Here is a 21447-nt window from a genome sequence, read left to right on the forward strand (position 1 = left end):
GAGATGCCTTCGGGCAAATACAGCTTCTAGGAAATGTAACCATAAAAACTGTAGCAACTGTGGATGTTAGTTACCTCCAAGGTCAGCTGTAACTAAGCGAGTGGTGTGAATAAGCATGGCTCCACTGCTTTTAATACCTAAATTCCACATCCGTTCCACCTCTAGCACCCAAACCCTGTCATGGGGCTTTGGGGACTGGGCAGGCTTTCAATTCTTCACGGCCAGGCAAGCCTCATGGAAATGCCAACTTACACATTTGGTAAAATTACTTCTGAAGGCGTTTTTTTGGACGTCGGGCCAGCTGCCCGCCTTCAGGCACGGCCCTGCCTCGGGCACAGGCAGCTCGGGCACAGTCTCGCTGCCCAGGGCTCCGTGGGGCGGAGGCAGGCGCCGGGCTGGCAGCGACCCACGAGGCGGCCAGAAATTCCCGCAGGCAGAGCCCGCTGGGAGTGTGACCGATGGTGCCACGGCGGCTTCCCCGGTACCCGCACTGCGCGGGCAGGGCACGCTGCCCGGAGCGGCTCCGGCGCCGATGGAAGAGCGGGCCCGCAAAGGGAGGGAGATACGGAGAGAAAAGGAGAGAGAGGGAGAGGGGGAGACAGCGGCGGCGGCGCCGCCCTCTGGAGAGCGCTTGGGAGAGGCTGGTGTGAAGAGCCGCATTTCAATGAGGGCCGGGCTAATGCAAATCACTGCAACCGGCAGCAGCAGAAGAAAGGCGAAGCAGCTGCAGCTCGGGCTCCCCAGCAGCGCGCTACAGCCAGGGGAGGCGTAACAAAGGCAGCGGAGCCGCTTTCTGCGGCAACTACTGCGACTGCAGCCGGGTGGTCGCGGGGGGGGGAGGGGGGAGCCGCCACTCCTTGGCCGCTTCCCATTCCGAGCCGCCGCCTTCCCTCCGCGCCCCGCCGGCAGGTCTGAGCGAGGAGGTGTCCTCCAGGCTGCGGAGAACAGGTAAGCGCCGCGGCCGTCCCTGCGCTCTACTGCGCGGGGGCTGCGGGGTCGGCGGGGCGCGGTTGCCGGCGGTGCGGGGCGGTGCGGTGTGTGCACCTGTGCCCATTGCTCATTGAGTGGGGCGGCGACCTCGCCCCGGCGCTGGCCCCGGGCGGCCCCGCGAGTTCAGGTGCTTGTGCGGTGCCCCGCCGCCGTGTCCCATCGCTGCGGCATCCCTGCCCCCCGACCCCGCAGCCCGGGCGGCGGGCGCGGTGCTCCCCCGTGCGCCCCCGCCCCGGTCACCGCGCGGGTCACGCCGCGCAGCCGGGCGAGCACAGCCCGCGGCGGGGCAAAGGCGCTTGGTGCCATCTCCAGCGGACGAGGGTTATGTCGAGCACGTTTCCCTTACCCCAGCCTTTCTTTCCTGAATCCGCTGCCGCATTTGTCCACGTTTGCCCGTTTCCCCCTCCCCCAGTGACTTGTAGTCATCTTGCTGCTTAGTGTCTGTATGATCTGCGCTGAGCCCCGGTGACATCGCTGCGCGATGTATTTGTCTTTATCAGCTTTATTTCGTGGAAATGTTCACCCACACCTGTATTATAAATAATTCTTTAACAGATGTTAGGATGTGAAGTGTTTGGCATGGTGGTTTTCCAGGGGTGTGTCCGCTGGTTTTTCCGTATCTGCCTGTGTACGGCTATATATTTATACACAGACAAACGGAAACATCTGATCAGAACAAATTGTTTCGGATTTCTTTGTCTGCTCTGACCTTCTGGTTTGAACACGCTTTTCTGTAAATAGCAGGACTGTGGTGTTAAAGGGGAGCTTTATTTCTGTTTAAAGGGCGAAACTGAGAATTACAGACATTGATTCAAGCATAAGCGTGAGGAAGAAAGGGCAGTGACTCGCACTTCTTCCTTCTCCTATCCAAAATTGATAAAGCTGAAAGCCTGTTAAGAAATGTCTTTTTTTTTCTTTTTTTTTCGTGTGTGTGTGTTTGAGATGGTTTGATGGAAGCTGCAGACCTAAAAAAAATCCATTTTTCTTGGCACAGGCATCATTACTTCTGAGATACAATTTCTGAATTGTGCATTCTGGGATTGTTTAAATCTGAATAACAGGTTCTCATTGGAATTGGAACAGAATTAAAATAACTGACATAATTTTTTAAACATAGAAACAGTGGTGGTATAATCTTGATCCTAAGATGGGGCCACTAAGCTATATTTTGTATTTAACCTATAGAGGAGCATCAATGAAATGCCATAGCAAATATTCTTGTTCATTTCAATGAAGTGGGGTGTAGTTGTGTATGGGAAAAACATAAATTAGTCTTTTTCATATGTATATATATGAGAAAACATGCACATATACTGCACCATGTATATGTTAGGTACTTTTAAAGTATTTGCTAGTATAAATCTTGCATATACACATGAGCGTATGATCCTGTGCCAATGTAACAAAACAAGTTGTGAACTGTAACCAAAGCAGGGTAAATAGTTTCCAGCAAGGCCCTGCATTTGCAGTGGTTAGCTTTAGGTGCTTGTCCTAGTCAAGCACATGAGCTACTCTGAGAAGTTGCTGAATGCATCCACCACAGCTTTACAGCATCAGGGTCCAGCTTTATAATCATTAGTTTAATACAAACTTCTGTAAGCCAAAGAAAAAATTTTCTGTATTTCCTCCCACTGTTTTATAGCTAGTCTGAATATATTTTTTTTCTTAATGATCACATTATGAGTGGTTGAAACAAAGCTAGTGCTTGGTGTTTTTTGTCTTTTTATTGGAAATCAATGAGAGAGGCCACTTCTAAATTAGGTCTGTGTATCTGTGCTATAAATAAACTTAGTGTGCTTTGCTGTTCTGCAGACAACTGCAGATCTAGGTGGCTCCTAAATTAAAATAGATGTATTTTGGACATAATGATTTTTTTGTGTGTTTTTGGTATTTTTGTGTCTTCTATTTGTGAAGATTAATGTGCATTTTGTAGAATTTGGACTTGTATTGGCTGTAAAAAGGAACAGGAGTGTTTGGCCCCTTGATTTAATTTCAGAACATGTTAACTTCTATTTATGTGAACTGTATTGAACAAATAGGATCGTTTTGGTCAGGGCAGATGGATTTTTCTCACTGTCAAGCACGGGAGACACCAATTGCTAATTTGCTCAATGACACGTGATTTTATCACTCCTTTGGTAATGACAAAAAAGATGTCAGCCTTAATCAATTTGAATATTAGGCTTAGAATATTAGTAATACATCTTGCAAGTCTTACAGAGCACTAAAGTGAAAAATACTAGTGTCCTGTCTACCCCAATACATTTTTTTAAAATTTCATGCCATTTGAGCCCTTGTGTTGGTTCAGAGTGTGTAAAGCATTTGCAAAAGGATAACTGAAGTAATTTATTACAAAGCTTAGGCTGTAAGGAAACCCATGCTTGGAATATGTGGGGACTTCTTAGCAGTGGGGTTGACCCACTAAGTGATAGTCCTGGTTCTTATTGCCAACCTACCAGATCTATTCCTCTAAAAAGTTCTTCATTACTTACTTGTTGGTGACTGACTGCCCTTCTGAAATACTTCTTGAGGTCACAGTTGGAAAAAATAGTTTAAGGGGTGCAAACTGTCTAGAAGATAGACTAGGTTCAAATAGCCCTGAATATAACATGAGAAAAAGTAGAAAGTTGATGCGTTTGTTTCTTTTTTCCAGTAGCTCAGCTTTGTCACCTCATTTTCAGAGTTACTGAATTTGAACAAACACTTCTATGTTTGTATATCATTAGCAGCTTGGTTTCATGAGTGATGTTTCTATGATGTATGAAAGTCTAACTAATAATGTTATTTATGGCATGGCTAGAGACTTATGTATAAAATGACCATGTGAATGTAGCATGGTGTTATCCAAACATTTTTCTCAACCTAGAAAGTAGTCCTCTGTAATGTAGAGATGTAAAGTCTCAAAGTGAGCTCCCTCAAAATGTATAAGTTCCTTAAGGTTTTTTCTTCTTTTGTGCATCCCTTAGGTTGAACTGCAAGATGTCGCTTGGCAGAGATATGGAGCTGGAGCATTTTGATGAGCGTGATAAAGCGCAAAGATATGGCAGAGGGTCCCGGGTAAATGGTTTACCCAGTCCTACTCACAGTGCCCACTGCAGCTTTTACCGAACCCGTACTCTACAGACCCTGAGTTCTGAGAAAAAAGCCAAGAAAGTTCGTTTCTATCGTAATGGAGATCGGTATTTCAAAGGGATTGTATATGCCATCTCCCCTGACCGGTTCAGATCCTTTGAAGCTCTCCTGGCTGATCTGACCCGAACTCTGTCTGACAATGTGAATCTGCCCCAGGGAGTGAGAACAATCTACACGATTGATGGCTCCAAGAAGATTACCTCCTTGGACCAGCTAGTAGAAGGTCAGCAGTAAGATTTGGAGGTGTAAAGTTGAGTGACTGTTTGTTTAATGTATTAAACCTTCTAAGAAAAGGTAATGGTATTGTTCTTATTGATAAAGGAAGGATCTTCAATCGTCTAAACAGAATTTTGAATATCTTAAATTATGCCTTGAAATATTGTTGTCTTACTACTTCCCTCTTGTTGAACATGTCTTTTTTGTTTCCGTTAAGCAGTGTTGATAGTTCTAGATCCTGAAGGTTGCATCTGTTCCTTCATTTTCTTTTTCACCATGCAAGTTCAAATGCCAATGAGACTTCAGTCTGTTAAACTTCACACGGTCTGTTGTGCTAATGAAACCTAGATGAAATTCAATTCTGATGGATGTTCCTTTTGGTTTTTTTTCTTAAGTCTGTGTACCTAGTGAACTCTTCTTTCCAGGTGAATATTAAGTAAATTACTAGCTTCTCATGGAGTGGCATAAATATTGGCAATGTGTTAAAAGGATAATATTGTAGCCATTGTTCAGCTGGGGTCGATTGCAAACTTTTATCCCCTGTAGCATTTCCCTTTTGCTCTTCCCCAATCATAGAATTGCTAAGGTTGGAAAAGACCTTTAAGGTCCTTGAGTCCAACTGCTAACCCACCACTGTCAAGTCCACCACTAAATCATGTTCCTAGGTGCCACCATCTGTGCGTCTTTTAAATACTTACAGGTATAGGGACTCAACCACTTCCCTGGGCAGTCTGTTCCAATGCTTGACAGCCCTTTCTGTGAATAAATGTTTCCTAATATCCAGTCAAATCCTCCCTGCACAACTTGAGGCCATTTCCTCTTGTCTTAATGCTTGTTAACATGAGAGAAGAGGACCAACACCCACCTTGCTACAACCTCCTTTCAAATAGTTTTAGAGATCCTTATGTTATTTGTAAATAAGTCTTATGCACTATAAAGCATTACTGGGGTCCCTTAAACTTGGCATGTTCTATGATTCTGTGGTTCTTGGTCACTGTCAAATGTCGTACATGCCAGTCTTTAATTTACCCATTAACACTGAATTTATCACTCCTTCACTGATAGTTCTATCGGCAAAAGAACCTGTCAGTATTAATCAATTTAAATATTAGGCTTAAAAAATTAATAATACTTTTCACAAGTTTTACAAGCAGCTAAAATAGCTTTTCCAACATCAAGTACTTCTTGCTTGCAGAGGGTTTCTAGTATAAAACATCAGAATGTGCAATGTGTGAAAGCATTAACTATCACATGGCCATAAATGAGGTTGTTTCTTGTCTGTAAAGTTTAAATGCAGATACTTGACTGTGTTCATAGAAAATAAAGGTGGAACAATTCTTTCATTGTTCCTTCCATCCAACCCCTGGCCCCAGTGTGCCATGGACAAACGTGTAAAGGATTGATATATAGTCACTGGATAGTGAGTTTAGAGTTGTAACAGAGATTGTAATTTCTTTGTGATTTTACTTTTTAGCAATAGGTGAGAGAGCTTGTAGTATTAGGATGTAATGAGAGGATCAAAAGAAAGCTAACGTGGAGAGAGAAAAAGAAATGGTTAATGCCAAGTAAGGTTCCTGAAGCACAAGGGAAGCACATCTTTGCATAGCAGATGTTCAGCCACCATTGAGTTGTCTCTTTTTTGTGTCATAGCAGAGGAAAGCTTTTTAAGGAGGAGTTTTGGGAAGCAGATATTCTTGACACTCTTCCTTGTGTGAAAGGGAAAGAAGGAGATAACAAGACTCTCCAAAAAGGAAATTGAAGGGATAGGATTGTCCATGTAAGTAAGGTGTCTGGGGGCTAGGACCAGAGGTTTAAGGAAATGGAAATGAAACTGGTCTTAAGAGCAACATTATGAATTTCAGGGCATAGTTTAAAACTGTATTTGTCACAACAGTATTTAATTGGTGGAGAAAATCAATTCCTGAGAGGAAAGACCAATATTAATCAACATCTGTTTAAAAGCAGTGTTTGTGCGTTTGCTTATTTGATTTGTATGCTTGTCTAGAAGCAAGTTTCATTGATGTTAATGTTGATTTGGACAGTCTTTTTGCAGTCAGTCAGAGACATCTTTTGAAAAGAAAGAACTAAATGCAGAAATAAATTCAACAACCTGTAAGAGTTAGTAATTTTGGCATCCTAGAGAGGAATAATACCAGTTATAAATCAGCAGTCAAAAGGAGTGACAGTGCAAGAATCTATTTATTTTAAAGAAGGGCTTTGGGATTTCCTTTAATCCTGTGGGACTTTATTCTTTACCTTTTCAATGAGCACATCTTCGTTCCTGGTGTAGTTCAAGTTGGACAGTCTTATTTTTTTGTGCCATTAACACTGTGGGATTTACAGGAGTCAGTCTTTGTGTGCAAATAGAGAGCTACATCCTCATACCACCTGAAAAGATGCTTTTGTTTATTTGTATAAAACTGCAGGTGGGTTATTTTGTAGTTTCACTTGTAGAGCTTCAATGTGCAGTACAGGTTCATATATTACTAGCTCAGTAATGGCTTTTATATAAGCCCCTTCCAGTCTTTACTACATAAATTTATTAGTTTGGCTAGTCTGGCACAGCATTAATTAGCTTGAAGCTGTGCTTTGTGTTTAAATAGCTGGAAAATCACTTGATTTTTGCCTCTTGCCAAATGACATTTGTGATCCAACTATTGAAATGAGACATTGCTTTCTTCATGGTGAGACTATTCCTTTACTGTATGAATTCATTAATTAATTTAGTGAAACTGTTGTGAATTTAGGTGACTGAGGGGACATTGATTTTAGTGAACACATTTAAAGGCAAATGTCTAAAGCCTCGAATTGGTGTTGTTTTTTTGTCTTTATGCCTATGAGGAAGTTTCTGTACTCATACCTTCCCATGGGGTACATGAAGACAGAGAAGCAAGTAGCTCCTTGGGGAGATGAAGCAGCAGCCACTGTCTTTCATCTCAGAGCTAAATACATAGAGCTGTGTGAAAAGTAGTCCTAAAGGAAAAAGACTGTAAAGCAGGTGTTTTGTTTCAGTTATATTTAGGTTTATTCTGCATAAATTCAGAGCTGGCATGGTTGTATGCTGGTGCTGTAGGTTATTTTGAGCTGCAGGAACATATTTTTTTGTTTGTTTTGGTTTTTTTTTTGAGACTTAGGGTATGTGAGACTTGTTAGAATTTGATAACAAGGCATATTTAGTGTTGTAAGAAGTTTCACACAGTCTGTAATGTAACCCTAGATGAAGGAAATAATGCAATGGATTTGGGTTACCTTCTTTTTGTCAGATCTGATGTTAGGACCCTGTTATCAAATGTGACATGGCTTTATTCCCTAGGTATGACATGCAATCAAAGCATGTAGAAACAATGAAGATAAAGTTGCTCTTAAAGGATAAATTTTCTAGCTTTAAAGAAAGTCTCAGGAAAGGACTAAAGGGCTTTTATTTCTCTAAAAGTATGTAATCTTTAAAGCTGAACACAGAATTAGACTCATAGGTCATACCCTCAGAACTACCAATGAACAATGCAACAAGAACAGTAAGAAATAGGAATGAGGAGGGTAACTGAAACAAAGAGTACTTAGTTTCTACTCCTCGGGTCCTGCTTTGTGGAACAAAGACCATAGAATCAATCCATAGCAAGAACTGCATCCCTTTCTCATTAATTTTTGTTATAATATTACCTCAGAGTCTTGGGTATGAACCAGAATCGATTGTTTTAGGTTTCCACAATATCTGCCACAAAGTTGAACCCTGCAAAAGAGAACTGGCCATCAAAGACAAACTGAAAACCTCAAACCACAGCTATGAGTGAGTACTGGGAAACAATGTTGTCATATGTCAGTATTGGGTGCACTGCCAAACAATTCTAAAGACTTGTATCTGTGTATGCATATTTTGTGTAGGCATATTGGCAAAAATAGTTTAAGGAATAATCTGCAAAAGAAAACCAAATGCCTCTCAGGGTCTATCTCAGAGCTGCAGTCCTCATTGAAGGAGCAGTTTGAATACACCAGCTTTAAAATCCAGTAAGAGCTATAGCTAGCTAATAACTCTTGGGAGATGTGAATGTCGCTGCAGGGCAGAGGAGATGAAGGGTCACATGAGGACTGCAGGAAAGCGCTTGTGATGGAGGCAGGCAGTTTGTGTTCAGAGCAGCAGAGAAGCTGCCTGTCAGTGGAGGATTCAAAAGCCAGTGTCTCCTTGCTAAAGTGGTGGGCTGCAACAGAGTTCCTGACTTTTTTTGTATGTGGGTCTTGATGCTCCTACTGTCTCCTTAAGTGTTTAATTTCAGCTTTTACCTCTCCTACCTGCTTCTCCTGCTGTGTTCTAGACTCTGCCAACCACTCCAATGTTGCTGATGAGAAGCCCAGCCAGGCCAGACTGTAGAAATTAATTGACATGGTCTCTCATGCTCTCTGGAGCTAATGCTCTAAGTCATGGCTCTCAGCAGCTGAGAACTGATAGGCTGGAAAGATATGCATATGCAATGTGATATCAAAATAATAATAGTAAAGTATCTGTTCAAATGTTTGTGGAGCTGAATCCATGTGGACATTTGTTTGTAGGATTAAATTTACACTGAATGTTTACCATGGACTTGATCCAGGGCTGTCCAAGTTGGTGAAACTTGGACTGGATCCTGTGGTAGAAATGCCTGCAATCCTTATTTGATAATCAGCTGAATAATCCTGTTGCATAAAATAATAAGGGTTGTTCTGGCACTGTTTATTTGATTATTTTGTTCATCCATTAGATAGTTGATTCACACTGTGTCTTAACAACTTCTTGGAAGGCTATGTGATTTCTTATTCTAGCTGCTCTCTAGTTTTTTGTTTCTTGTTTTTTACTTTTTTTTAAAATTAACTGTGTACAATGCCTAACTTACTTGGAGCAAGATTGCAGAAATTTGGGTGGCAAAAGGAGAGGAAGTATGGTTTTATTTTTTTTTTTACTTGGCTTTTGATGAGAAAGAGGAATTTTTAGTCAGAAGAAAGAATGTTGTGCAAAAGACATTCTTTAAAAGGTCACAGGAGATCTGATTTAAAGTTTCTGGTGCAATGATTGCTAGGTGAACATCTGTAGGTCAGATTTATTTCCTGTACATGCTCCATCTCTTTTGCACTATTGCCTGTAGAAAGACAAGGCAGCAACAATGTAGTTAAAGTAGGTTATTGTTCTATTAACTAACACATTTGGGAACTATCAAGTATCAGTAACTTATTGGATTCAGGTCATCTTTTTTGCAATCTGCTCTATGTGGTGAGGGATAGTCAGAATTCTTTGTCCTTTCTCCTGAAAGATTGAGATTCTGCCTTATGCATGTACAAAACCAAAGGGTAGAAGCGAGGCAAGGTGGGTGTGCCTAGGCATGGAGTGCTAGGGGTGCTAGTCCCTTCCCTCTTCTCTTAAGATATTTCTTGCTCTAATCTGCTGGGGAAACAGACCCCAATAAGTCACTGCTGAACATCCTTACCACCTAAGTGTGCAAGTGCTGCATTTCTTCCACCTCGGATGAGTCTGTAGATTACCTTTTCTTTCCTACCATGTACTCTGCTCTAAGGAATCAACACTATTTTCAATAAATTGTTAAGTCCTGAAGCCTCCACAAAGAGTGGGTTGGTTGTTCACTCTTTGCTTCTATGATTCAAACAGGTTCTCTTGTCCTTCTCTGGGGTTTTCACCTAAAAACTTCCTCACGAGGCCATTTTAGGCCAAATCACCTTAAGCACAGAAAAGCAATACAAACAGGCATTTTTAAGAGATAATGCCTTGATCATTCTTGTGGGGAGAATATCAGCCAGCTGAAGAAAACTAACTGCTAATACCAATATGCCAAAGAGGGAAATACTTATATCAAGAAAATTCCAGTACTTAAATGCAGGGATTCAATGTCTCCATAGCAACGACTTCATATATAGATAATTAAAAACATTACATATTTAATAAATGAAGCATGTCTTGAAATTCTGTCATGACCTGTTAGAACTATCCTTTGGTGGTTCAGCTGCATTGAGTTGTGTAACTGCAGGTACTAGTTTTTTGCTAGGTATTTGTTTCCCTTTTTTTTCTTTAAGCATAAACAGTGTTTTGGGATCTGTCCTCCTCCCTGATTAACTTTGTGACTAGTTTCTTAGTGCTAAGATTTATATTAATTGTTCCACATGGTGTTTCCTGAAGTGTTGAGCACTTGTGCAACTTAAATGGTAAGATTACTGGCTTGAAACTGACCAACAAGTGCTTGTGTATCTTTTTTTGAAGGGTTCCAGTGGTGTGTGTTTCATTTGCATTGTTGCTTTTAAGAGGCTATCAAGAATGGGAAACTTTCTAAGATTTGGTAATCACTTTTTTTTCAGGGATGTCAGATCTCCTAAAACAGGTGATGAAAAGTGTTCCCCTTTTTTTTGAAATGGCTGCTATTGATACTGTAATCAAGAGTCAAAATTTCATTAGTGACAGCTGACTGCCTTGTGAAACACTTGCTCCTCTTTTTGGGGGAGCAGCAGTCAAATAAACACTTTTAAGTGGGCTATATTTTCTGTGCCTTTTGCTTAATCCAGAATATGCAATGTCCTTCTTCAATGTGTTCTGTTACAAATCTACTGTCTCGAGATTGTTGCTTTCTTCCATGCAGTTAGTCAAAGCTAATGATGAGGAAGCAATAGCTAAAGCTGAAGATGCCCCATGTGAAACAACTTTGCAGTCTTCTTTTTCACTAGTACTTTCGAGAGAGAAGAGGATGAAAATGTGGAAGACCTTTTGTCCTTTTATTTAGACTTCCTCTGCATACAAACGCTAATGGTGCTAAAGGTTTTTATTCTTGTAGGTCTGACCCGTAGGACCAGCATGGTATGCATGAGAACTGTAGTCCCTGACTAACATCTAAAACAGTCTTGAATAACAGTATTATGAGAGAAGTGCCTGTATTTCTGTTGACCTATATAAAATAATGCTTACTAAAGATATTTCATCTTAGAAGGCCTTGGATACTCTACTTCCAAAGTGTTCTGTAGCTAAATATGAGCATCCTAAAGGGGAGAAAATATCTTGGTGTAAATATTTTATTGATGTAATATAGTACTGTTGGAAATTAAGAAAGGGCAAAAATGCTGATGCTCAAATAGTCCCAAAACTTCAGTGATTGTACTGGTCTTCTTTTATGATCATTTACAGAAAATTAATCTTGTAATGAAGAGGTGATGTGCAGTTAAATGCTACAAGGAATCCAGCTGACCTTTAAATATTGCTGGTATTAAAAATCATGTGGAATGCTGCCCTTTCAAGAAGGACAGCCAAAAGAGTTCTTAAACTAAATGTAAATCTTCTTAGTACACCATGCATGGCCATTTTTTTATCCACCTACCCTTTGAGAAGTCAGTTTTAATATGAAGACTTGTTTTTAAATAAACAAGTTCATTCATGCAACTTAACTGAAAAATTTCTCTGATAGGACTGAACCTGAAAACCCCCTCAAAAAAATAAAATAAGAGGTTTCTGGTGGATTTCATGTCTCACAGCAAGCACAACTGAAGGCCAAGTTTTGTTTAAAAATGGAGAATAAATTTGTTTAATAATTCGTTAAAGTATTTTGTGGAACAGGAATTTATTGTATTGAATGCAGTAGAATTCATAGTAGGATTTCTTTTTTTTCCCCTGCAAAATAATATTAATGTTTTTTAAAACTTGTTAATTCTATGGATGTGATGTTTTGGGTGCGTTCTGACCTTGCAGTAGTTGAGTAGCTAGGGACATGGATAAAAGAAAAAGTGTACTGTTTGATCACTCATTACTGTAGCTAAGCTTTTCTGTCCTAAAGTTACCATCCATCCATCCATCCATCCATCCATCCATCCATCCATCCATCCATCCATCCATCTATCCATCCATCCATCATCTGTCTATCTATCTGTCTACCTGTCTATCTTGTATCTTTACAGTGCCTAAAAGGCCGAGCTCACCTGTATCTCTCGTAGGGTTGGTGTAAGTGTTCTGTCTTAGATTCTTTTCTTAACACTTTGGATTTTACTGCAAAATGCCAATTAACTGGAATTTACACAATGGGCAGTAAGGACTGCAGTGTCTTCATCATCTACTCTATATTTTGTTCTGCTTTAACGTAATGCTTTAAGCAATAGAAAAAGCAAAAAACCCAGAAGCTCATTTTATCATTCTTTTTTGCTCTTATGCTGTCATTGCCTTTATTTTTTCTGCTCAGCAGTCCATCTTCACATGTTGCTCTGAGTTCTTTGTCCTTTTGGATTTTTTCCACTGCCCTTTTGACAAACACTGTACAGTGTGTTACTGCCTCACCTTTTCAGCACGGTGCCAACAAACGTGAATCTCTCTTGCATCCAAGGCTCAAGTCCCAGTGTTCCCCACCTCTGTTTCTGTGGTGACTCTGCATCTGCCTGTGTTTGTTGTGGGCTGTAATATTTGTGGGATTGAGTTGGATGCCTTGAAACCTTAAAATCTATTTTCATAAGTAAAGTTTAAATATTTCTTTTAGTAAAAGAACTGTGAATCCTCTTTCATTAGGATAGGGATCACTGGGAATAGTTGATAAAGGGAAGCCAGGTGAAGTAATCTTGGATTTCAGTAGAGCTTTCAATACTGTCTCTCACAGGATCCTTCTGGTTAAAATGTCCAGCACACACAGCTGGATAAACACATCATGTAGTGGCTGAGTAACTGGCTCATGAGTCAAGCTCAAAGGGTGATAGTGAATGGAGTGACATCAGACTGGTGACCTCTCACTAATGGGGTTCCACAGGGCTCCATCTTGAGCCCTGTGCTCGTCAACATCTTCATAAATGACTTGGATGCAGAACTGGAAGGGATACTGAGCAAGTTTGTAGATGACACAAAACACAGAGGAGCTGTTGACTCCCTTGAAGGCAGGGAGGCCCTGCAGAGACCTTGGCAAATTAGAGGGCTGGGCAATCACCAACCATACAAATTTCAACAAGGAACAGTGCCGGATTCTGTACCTGGAATGGGGCAGCCCTGGATGTTTGTACTGACTGGGGAATGAGATGCTGGAAAGCAGTGCCGCAGAAAGGGACCTGGGGGTCCTGGACAGTGGCAAGCTGAATATGAGTCAGCAGTGCCCTGGCAGCCAGGAGGGCCAGCCGTGTCCTGGGGGGGGCATCAGGCACAGCATCGCCAGCTGGTCAAGGGAGGGGATTGTCCTGCTCTACTCTGCACTGGGACACCCTCACCTTGAATATTGTGTGTGGTTTTGGGCACCACAATAAAAGAATATAAAGCTCTTAGAGAGCATCCAAAGGAGTGCAGTGAAGGTGATGAAGAACCTTGAGGGGAAGCCGTATGAGGAGCAGCTGAGGTCACTTGGTCTGTTCAGCCTGGAGAAGAGGAGACTGAGGGAAGCCCTCATTGCAGTTACAACTTCCTCGTGAGGGGAAGAGGAGGGGCAGGCACTGATCTCTTCTCTGTGGTGACCAGTGACAGAACCGGAGGGAATGGCCTGAAGCTGTGTTGGGGGAGGTTTAGGTTAAATATTCAAAAAAAGGTTCTTCCCTCAGAGGGTGGTTGGGCATTGGAACAGGCTCCCCAGGGAAGTGGTCACAGCACCGAGCCTGAAAGAGTTCAAGAAGCATTTGAATGATACTCTCAGGCACATGATGTGACTCGTGGTCCTGTGTTGGGCGAAGGGTTGGACTTGATGATCCTGTGGGCCCCTTCCAGCTCAGGATATTCTGTGATTCTGTGAATATCTTTGCTTCGTAGGTGCCTTTTTGGCATAGGAGATGCATCACTGAGTTTTGTTCTGGTTTTATGTTATTACCTGGAGCTAAACTACTAGTGTGAACGCCTGTGTGCTGTTAGCACACGCTGAACTACTGAACCCAGAAGAATTAAAACATCTCAGATATCTTTGTGGTATTGTTCAGGATAGGATTTTTGCAAAAGAACTGTAGCCCATAAGTTGGCAGGGTTGGTTAGGAGGCTTTTAAACTAGGCTTGAAGGGGGAAGGGACGGCAACTGGGCTCTCCAGAGATAAGCCTAAGGGCGTAGAGCCCGAGTTGAGAAGGAAATCAATGGCTCAGCTGAAGTGCACGTACACCAATGCACGCAGTATGGGAAACAAACAAGAGGAGCTGGAAGCCATAGTGCAGCAGGAAAACTATGACACAGTAGCTGTCACAGAAACATGGTGGGATGACTCACATGACTGGAGTGCTGCTATGGGGGGGCTACAAGCTCTTCAGAAAGGACAGGCAGGGAAGGAGAGGTGGAGGGGTGGCTTTATATGTTAGAGAGTCTCTTGACTCTGTTGAAGTTGAGGTCAGCAGTGACAAGGTTGAGTGCCTGTGGGCCAGAATCAGGGGGAAGGTCAACAAGACTGACACCCTTGTGGGAGTCTGTTACAGACTGCCCAACCAGGATGATGAAGGAGATGAATTGTTCTACAAGCAGCTGGCAGATGTCTCAAAATCTCCAACCCTTGTTCTTGTGGGTGACTGTAACCTGCCAGATATCTGCTGGGAGCTTCATTCTGCAGAGAAGAGGCAGTCAAGGAGGTTCCTGGAGTGTATAGAGGACAATTTCCTTCATCAACTGGTAAATGAGCCTACCAGGGGGAAGGCCCTGCTAGACCTGCTGTTTACAAACAGAGAGGGGCTGGTAGATGATGTAGTGGTTGGAGGCCGCCTGGGACACAGTGACCATGAAATAATAGAATTTTCAGTCCTCAGGGATGTAAGGAGAGCCACCATTAAAACCTCTACTCTGGACTTCTGGAGAGCAGATTTTGGCCTATTCAAAAAACTGATTCAGAGCATACCCTGGGAAACAACCCTTAAAGGCAAGGGGGTCCTGGAGGGATGGACATGTTTTAAGAAGGAAATTTTGAATTCACAGCAACAGGCTATACCAGTGTGCCGAAAGGCCAGCCGGAGGGGAAGACAGCCAGCTTGGTTAAATAGGGAGATTCTGAAAGAAATCAGGGATAAAAAGAAAGTTTACAGACTATGGAAAAAAGAGCTGGCTACTTATGAAGAATTTACAGATAGAGCTAGGTCATGCAGGAAAAAAATTAGGGAAAGAAAAGTGGAATTTGAAGTAAATTTGGCTATTTCAGTGAGGGATAAAAAAAAGTCCTTGTATAAATACATTAATAACAAAAGGAGGGGCAAGGAAAACCTCCATTCTCTGTTGGACTTGGAGGGAAATATAGTTAAGGAAGATGAGGAGAAGGCTGAGGTACTTAACACCTACTTTGCCTCAGTTTTCACCAGTAAGACAGGTGGCCCTCAAGACAACTGGCCTCTGGAGCTGGTAGACAGAGAGAGGGAGCTGAGTAGCCTTCCTGTATTCCAGGAGGATATAGTTACTGACTTACTGAGCCAGCTGGATCCTAACAAGTCTATGGGACCAGATGGGATCCATCCCAGGGTGATGAAGGAGCTGGCAGAAGAGCTTGCCAAACCGCTCTTCATCATCTTCCAACAGTCCTGGCTCTCTGGGGAGGTCCCAGATGATTGGAGGTTGGTGAATGTCACCCCAATCCACAAAAAGGGCTGCAAGCAGGACCCTGGCAACTACAGGCCTGTCAGCCTGACCTCTGTGCCTGGCAGGGTTATGGAGCAGTTCATCCTGAGTGCAATCACACAGTACCTTCAGGGTGGACAAGGGATTAGACCCAGCCAGCATGGGTTTAGGAGGGGCAGGTCCTGTCTGACCAACCTGATCTCTTTTTACGATCAGGTGACCCACCTGGTGGATGAGGGGAAGGCTGTGGATGTGGTCTATCTGGACTTCAGCAAGGCCTTTGACACTGTCTCCCATAATATAGTGCTGGAAAAGCTGGTAGCCCATGGCCTGGACAAGTGTACCCTCTCCTGGATTAAGAGCTGGCTGGAGGGTCGGGCCCAGAGAGTGCTGGTGAACGGAGCTGCATCCAGCTGGTGGCCGGTCACCAGTGGTGTTCCCCAGGGGTCTGTATTGGGTCCAGTCCTGTTTGACATCTTTATTGATGATTTAGATGAGGCGATTAAGTCCATTATCAGCAAATTTGCTGATGACACCAAGTTGGGAGGGAGTGTCGACCTGCTGGAAGGCAGGAGGGCTCTGCAGAGGGATCTGGATAGACTTGAGAGATGGGCTGATTCCAATGGGATGAAGTTCAACAAGGCCAAGTGCCGGGTCCTGCACTTTGGCCGCAACAACCCCTTGCAGCGCTACAGGCTGGGCACAGAGTGGCTGGAGAGCAGCCAGGCAGAAAAGGACCTTGGAGTACTAATTGACAGGAAGGTCAACATGAGCCAACAGTGTGCCCAGGTGGCCAAGAAGGCCAATGGAATCCTGTCCTGTATCAAAAATAGCGTGGCCAGCAGGACCAGGGAAGTGATCCTTCCCCTGTACTCTGCGTTGGTGAGGCCACACCTTGAGTACTGTGTTCAGTTCTGGGCCCCTCAGTTCAGAAAGGATATTGAGGTGCTGGAGCGAGTCCAGAGAAGAGCAACAAGGCTGGTGAAGGGACTGGAGCACAAGCCCTATGGGGAGAGGCTGAGGGAGGTGGGGTTGTTTAGCCTGGAGAAGAGAAGGCTCAGGGGTGACCTCATCACTGTCCATAACTACCTGAAGGGAAGTTCTAGCCAGGTGGGGGCTGGTCTCTTCTCTCAGGCACTCAGCAATAGGACAAGGGGGCACGGCCTTAAGCTCTGCCGGGGAAATTTAATTTGGATATCAGAAAAAAATTCTTTGCAGAGAGAGTAATCAGGCATTGGAACGATCTGCCCAGAGAGGTGGTGGATTCACCATCCCTAGAGATTTTTAAACTGAGATTGGACGTGGCGCTGAGTGCCATGATCTAGTAAATGGACTAGAGTTGGACCAAGGGTTGGACTCGATGATCTTGGAGGTCTTTTCCAACCCAATCGATTCTATGATTCTATGATTATTTGTAAGAGAGTATTACTGCAGGTTGCCCACAGGTGTGGTCTTCCTGAATCTTGTATTGTTTTCTTTGAGTTTGTTTTTGTTGTTTGTTTTTTTTTTTTCAAACAGAGAATGAACTGGATCAACTTGTTGCAAAATTAGTAGTGTCTTTATGTTCGATCGTGTCGCTGAGCTCATCCAACTCACCCAGTGCTACTGGCAGTGCAGACACAGTGAAGCTCAGTGGAAAGGTTGGAAGCACCTAAGCTTGTGCCCCTTTCACAGCAGCCTTCAGCTGGACTGGGTTCAGGTGTTAATCAACAGGGATGTGCTGGTGTTTTTTGGTTGTCCTCTAGTTTCATTTTGTGGGTTTGGTATTTGTGAAAATATTTCATTGTAGATATTGTTTCAGTAGAAATATGAACCTGCTATTTTTCTTTTAAGTATGGTAAATTTGTTGGGATGAGAAATCTGTAATTGCTACTTTTTGTCTTCCTTTGCCCTCATATTATATGTTATCTGTAAAATAATATTGTGAGATTTCTTGCCTATACATATCATGGGTTTGTGCTGCTTAAAGCTTTAATAATCACATGTTAACAAATCTCCCATGGCACTTTCATCAATGGAAGTTATTTGTTGTCTGTTGTTTTGATAACATTTCATATTATTTCCTCTGAAGTGGTTGGGGCCTGCTCTTTTGTTAGGGATGGGCCATTTAAGCATGAAGGCTCAGCGAGTACTGTGATAAAGCACTGGGCTGGGCAGCTGATGAAATATGAACACTGTTACTGACAGCAGCGATCCCCACTGCAAATGGTGTTTCCTGGAAAGGAAACTGCTGCTTTCAAGGATTTTTTTATCACCATTTCTTGAGTGGTTAACTGAAGAGTGATCTTCAAAATACATTTTATAATCCGTAGCATCTGAGAAGGGAAGAGATCAATACTTTATGCACTGTAAATCAAGAGCAGTAAGAATAATGTTAAATAATTTGAGAAGGATTTGATTTTGTATTTTTCTGCATTCTTCATTTTTTTCCCTTCCTCTCCAGTCTGACTTGCTGGTCTTTCACTTTTGTTTCTGCAGGGGAAAGTTATGTATGTGGTTCCATAGAACCCTTCAAGAAACTGGAGTACACGAAGAATGTAAACCCAAACTGGTCAGTGAATGTTAAGACAACTTCTACTTCTCGTTCAGTGCCATCTCTTGCCACTGCTAAAGGAGGTACTCCAGAAGCAAAAGAGAATAAGGATTTCATTAGGCCTAAACTAGTCACTATCATCAGGAGTGGAGTGAAACCACGGAAAGCAGTCCGAATTCTGCTCAACAAGAAGACAGCTCATTCATTTGAACAGGTTCTTACTGATATAACTGATGCCATCAAGCTGGATTCAGGGGTGGTTAAACGCTTATACACGCTAGATGGAAAACAGGTAAGAATTTTCATGATGACCATTCTCAGCATGAAGAAAATAAAATTTTCCAAGTGGAAAAGAATGGTACATTAGTGAAAAAATCCCTTTTCTCTAGAACATACAACTAAGCCTTCTACTGCTTATAGTGTACTTGAAATCTGTGAGCAGTTCAGGAATATCATGAATCATTACTTGGCCTCAGTGAAGGTCTTGCCATTTATGATAAATAATAGTTCTAAATCTGTCTAAGTTGGAAGTGTGATGTGGTTTTGGCACTGCATGCCGGAAATGTAGGATGAAGGATGTCACTTTAAAGAAGATCATTCTGTTGACTTGTTTCAGCTTTTTCTTGCAGCAGTTTTATGAGTCATTGTACTTGGCTTTTCATAAACTGTAAGAAGAAACAGTGAGGACACGTTCTGCTGTGATAAATGCAGCCCTGTTGCTGTCCAGAGTGACTAAATGATGAATCTTATTGTATCTAGAATGGAGGGTGAAGAAGGGTCAAGGTTAGAAAATGAGTGAGCTTTTTTCATTTTTGCAGGAAAACAGGTAGGGTTATGTGTGGTGCTCACATTTATTGAAGAATATAATTTAGTTTGCATGTTATTTTTTCTATTAAATGCTTTCAATCAATGCCTCTTTTTTGCTGACTTATTAAATTGCAGTACAGTGAGATTCTTGAGAGGCTTCTTGTTGAACTTGAGGATGGAGGAACATTAAAAAATATTACAAAGTAATCCTACTTCTTTTTTGTCTTTACCTTTATTTGTAATTTGTCTATATACATCTATTAATTATAGCAAAACTGGAGAAGTTGTTAACCTGGTGAAGGGCAAGGCTAATTTCAGCATGACCTGAATTGATGTAGAGCAATGGTAACTCTAGAGAAATAAGGTAGATATTTGCATTTACAGATGTAACTTATTAAGCTGAAGAAATTATAGAGGTGTAAAATGTGAGTAGAAAGATGAGCAGTCTCCCTGAGAAGCTAGAAGCTCCTGCAGACCACAGTATTTCTTCTGTAATATAGCTGTGTTTTACAGATTTTAGGTTCAATGATTCACAGATATGCAGCAAACAGTGTAGCTATCGGGAGATGCCATATATGCTTGATACAGATAAATTCTCAGCTAGATCTGGTGGTATCTTAATATGTCTGCAGTTACTGGAGCTGATGAGCAGCCATAGCTCTGGAAACAGCTACAGCAGCTACCCTCTGATCTCAGAGAGGGCTGTTTAATGGACAAGCTGCTTATTCAGAACACTGGTTCAAATTAGGGCCAAATCTGGCTTGACCAGAAGTCCCTTCCATCTGCTGTTTTGTGTTAGTAACCTCTGACACCAGTTACAGACAATAGTACAGTTCTTGATGAGTGCATATGTGCCTCTAATGATCCCATTACTGTGAGTTTATTGGGAACTTTGACCTGGAGCCAAATGTTGATGTGAAATTCTTTTTGTCTGCAGCAAAGGTAAAGTGTGTGTCAGGGGAAACTCTCAAATCCTGTCCTTCCTTACCTGTCTTATGCTCCAGGGAGCACTAAGACCAGTAAATTTGAGGAAGGAGTTGGCATTTTAAGGTTGCAGAGATCAGTTGTGGTCTCTGCTATGACATTGACACAAGATCTTGAATGACTATTCAGGTTCCTGCAAACCCTCTCAGTAAAAAAGAGATGCATATCTGTTTTGTACTGTATGTAAACAAACTTGTGGTTTAGCTATGAAGAAGTGCAGCCTGGAAAGGTACCAGTGTGGCCTATTGTCTCCTGAATTATGTGCTCACTTATATCTTTTTATATTTCAAAATCCCCTTTAGTGTTTGTGCTTAAAACAACAACAAAAAACCTTTATACCTGTTTTAGAACTGTAATTTCTGAAAGTATATAGTGCTATCCTAGTACTGGGGGGAAAGGGAAAACAAGTTTCCTTGGCCCTGATGGGATAGTTCAGTTGAATCTTTTGTCAACTCATGGGCTTTCAGATGAGCTGAAATCAGTGATGCACTGGGACACTTATTATCTACCTTTAGCCTGAAGCCCTTGTGTCTAGAGGCTCTCCCAAGAGACTGCTGTCTCCACCCTTCTTCTCTTTTTGGATACACCAGTGCAATTGTGTAGCTTACTGTCTAACCCTACTAGGAGGGTCGGGGTTTAGAGGAAGGTGTCTGTGTGTCCTCTAGGTGTAACGGGGACTTTGCTCGTGGAAGGTACAAAGCAGCTCTGCTGGCAGGAAGGGAAATGAATGATTCTGTGCTCAGCAGGAGCAGCCTGTTGCTCACCCTGCGTGGGGACGTCGTTGATTTCCTGTGCTGCCAGGCAATTGCTTCTCCATTTTTCTCTGCCAAAAGCCTGATCTCCCAGATGGCAGTGGGGACATGATGGTGGATTTCTTTATTGGTAAACTCAAGCTGTGAATCATTACTGGGAGGAAATCTATGGTAAATCCAAAATGTTTTCAGTAGTATTTGTCATTGGGAACTTCTACTGTGACTCCTGCTGGAGCTCTAAAGATTCTGGAAAAGCCTGTGTTCAGTGGCTAAATCTAACAAATCTATGATTAAATCTTTTATTGCTAACTTAAAAAGCAATAAACTCTTAAAGCTTTGAGTCAAGAAAATTAATTTCCTGTAAACAGAAGAGAATAAATCTCTCCTGGGATTATTCTTTGGGAATATAACTTGAAGAAAGGATATTCTGTACAGTTGTCTCTTTTGAGTTATTCCAGGAGGCCAACACTGGACTTGCCCATCCATGGCAAAAAATTGACCTGAGTCCTCTGTATTGTTAATGCAGGTGGACAGTGTACTATGT

The 21447-nt window shown here is 42.3% G+C and overlaps 1 protein-coding gene across 3 annotated transcripts in view; it reads left to right on the forward strand.

The window, feature by feature from the left end:
• The first annotated feature begins 571 nt into the window (after positions 1-571).
• Positions 572-21447, forward strand: part of DCLK1 (doublecortin like kinase 1) — a 255376-nt gene continuing 234500 nt past the window's right edge. For 2 of the 3 annotated variants that reach the window (XM_071552689.1, XM_071552705.1), the window contains exons 1-3: positions 572-948; positions 3957-4345; positions 18306-18652. In XM_071552689.1, the coding sequence (XP_071408790.1) occupies positions 3970-4345; positions 18306-18652 (723 nt within the window). In that variant the 5' untranslated portion in view covers positions 572-948; positions 3957-3969. The remainder of the gene's footprint in view (positions 949-3956; positions 4346-18305; positions 18653-21447) is intronic. The other variant, XM_071552679.1, reaches the window with a different exon arrangement.

This window comes from Pithys albifrons, chromosome 1 (assembly GCF_047495875.1).
Source record: "Pithys albifrons albifrons isolate INPA30051 chromosome 1, PitAlb_v1, whole genome shotgun sequence".
Lineage (NCBI taxonomy): Eukaryota > Metazoa > Chordata > Aves > Passeriformes > Thamnophilidae > Pithys > Pithys albifrons.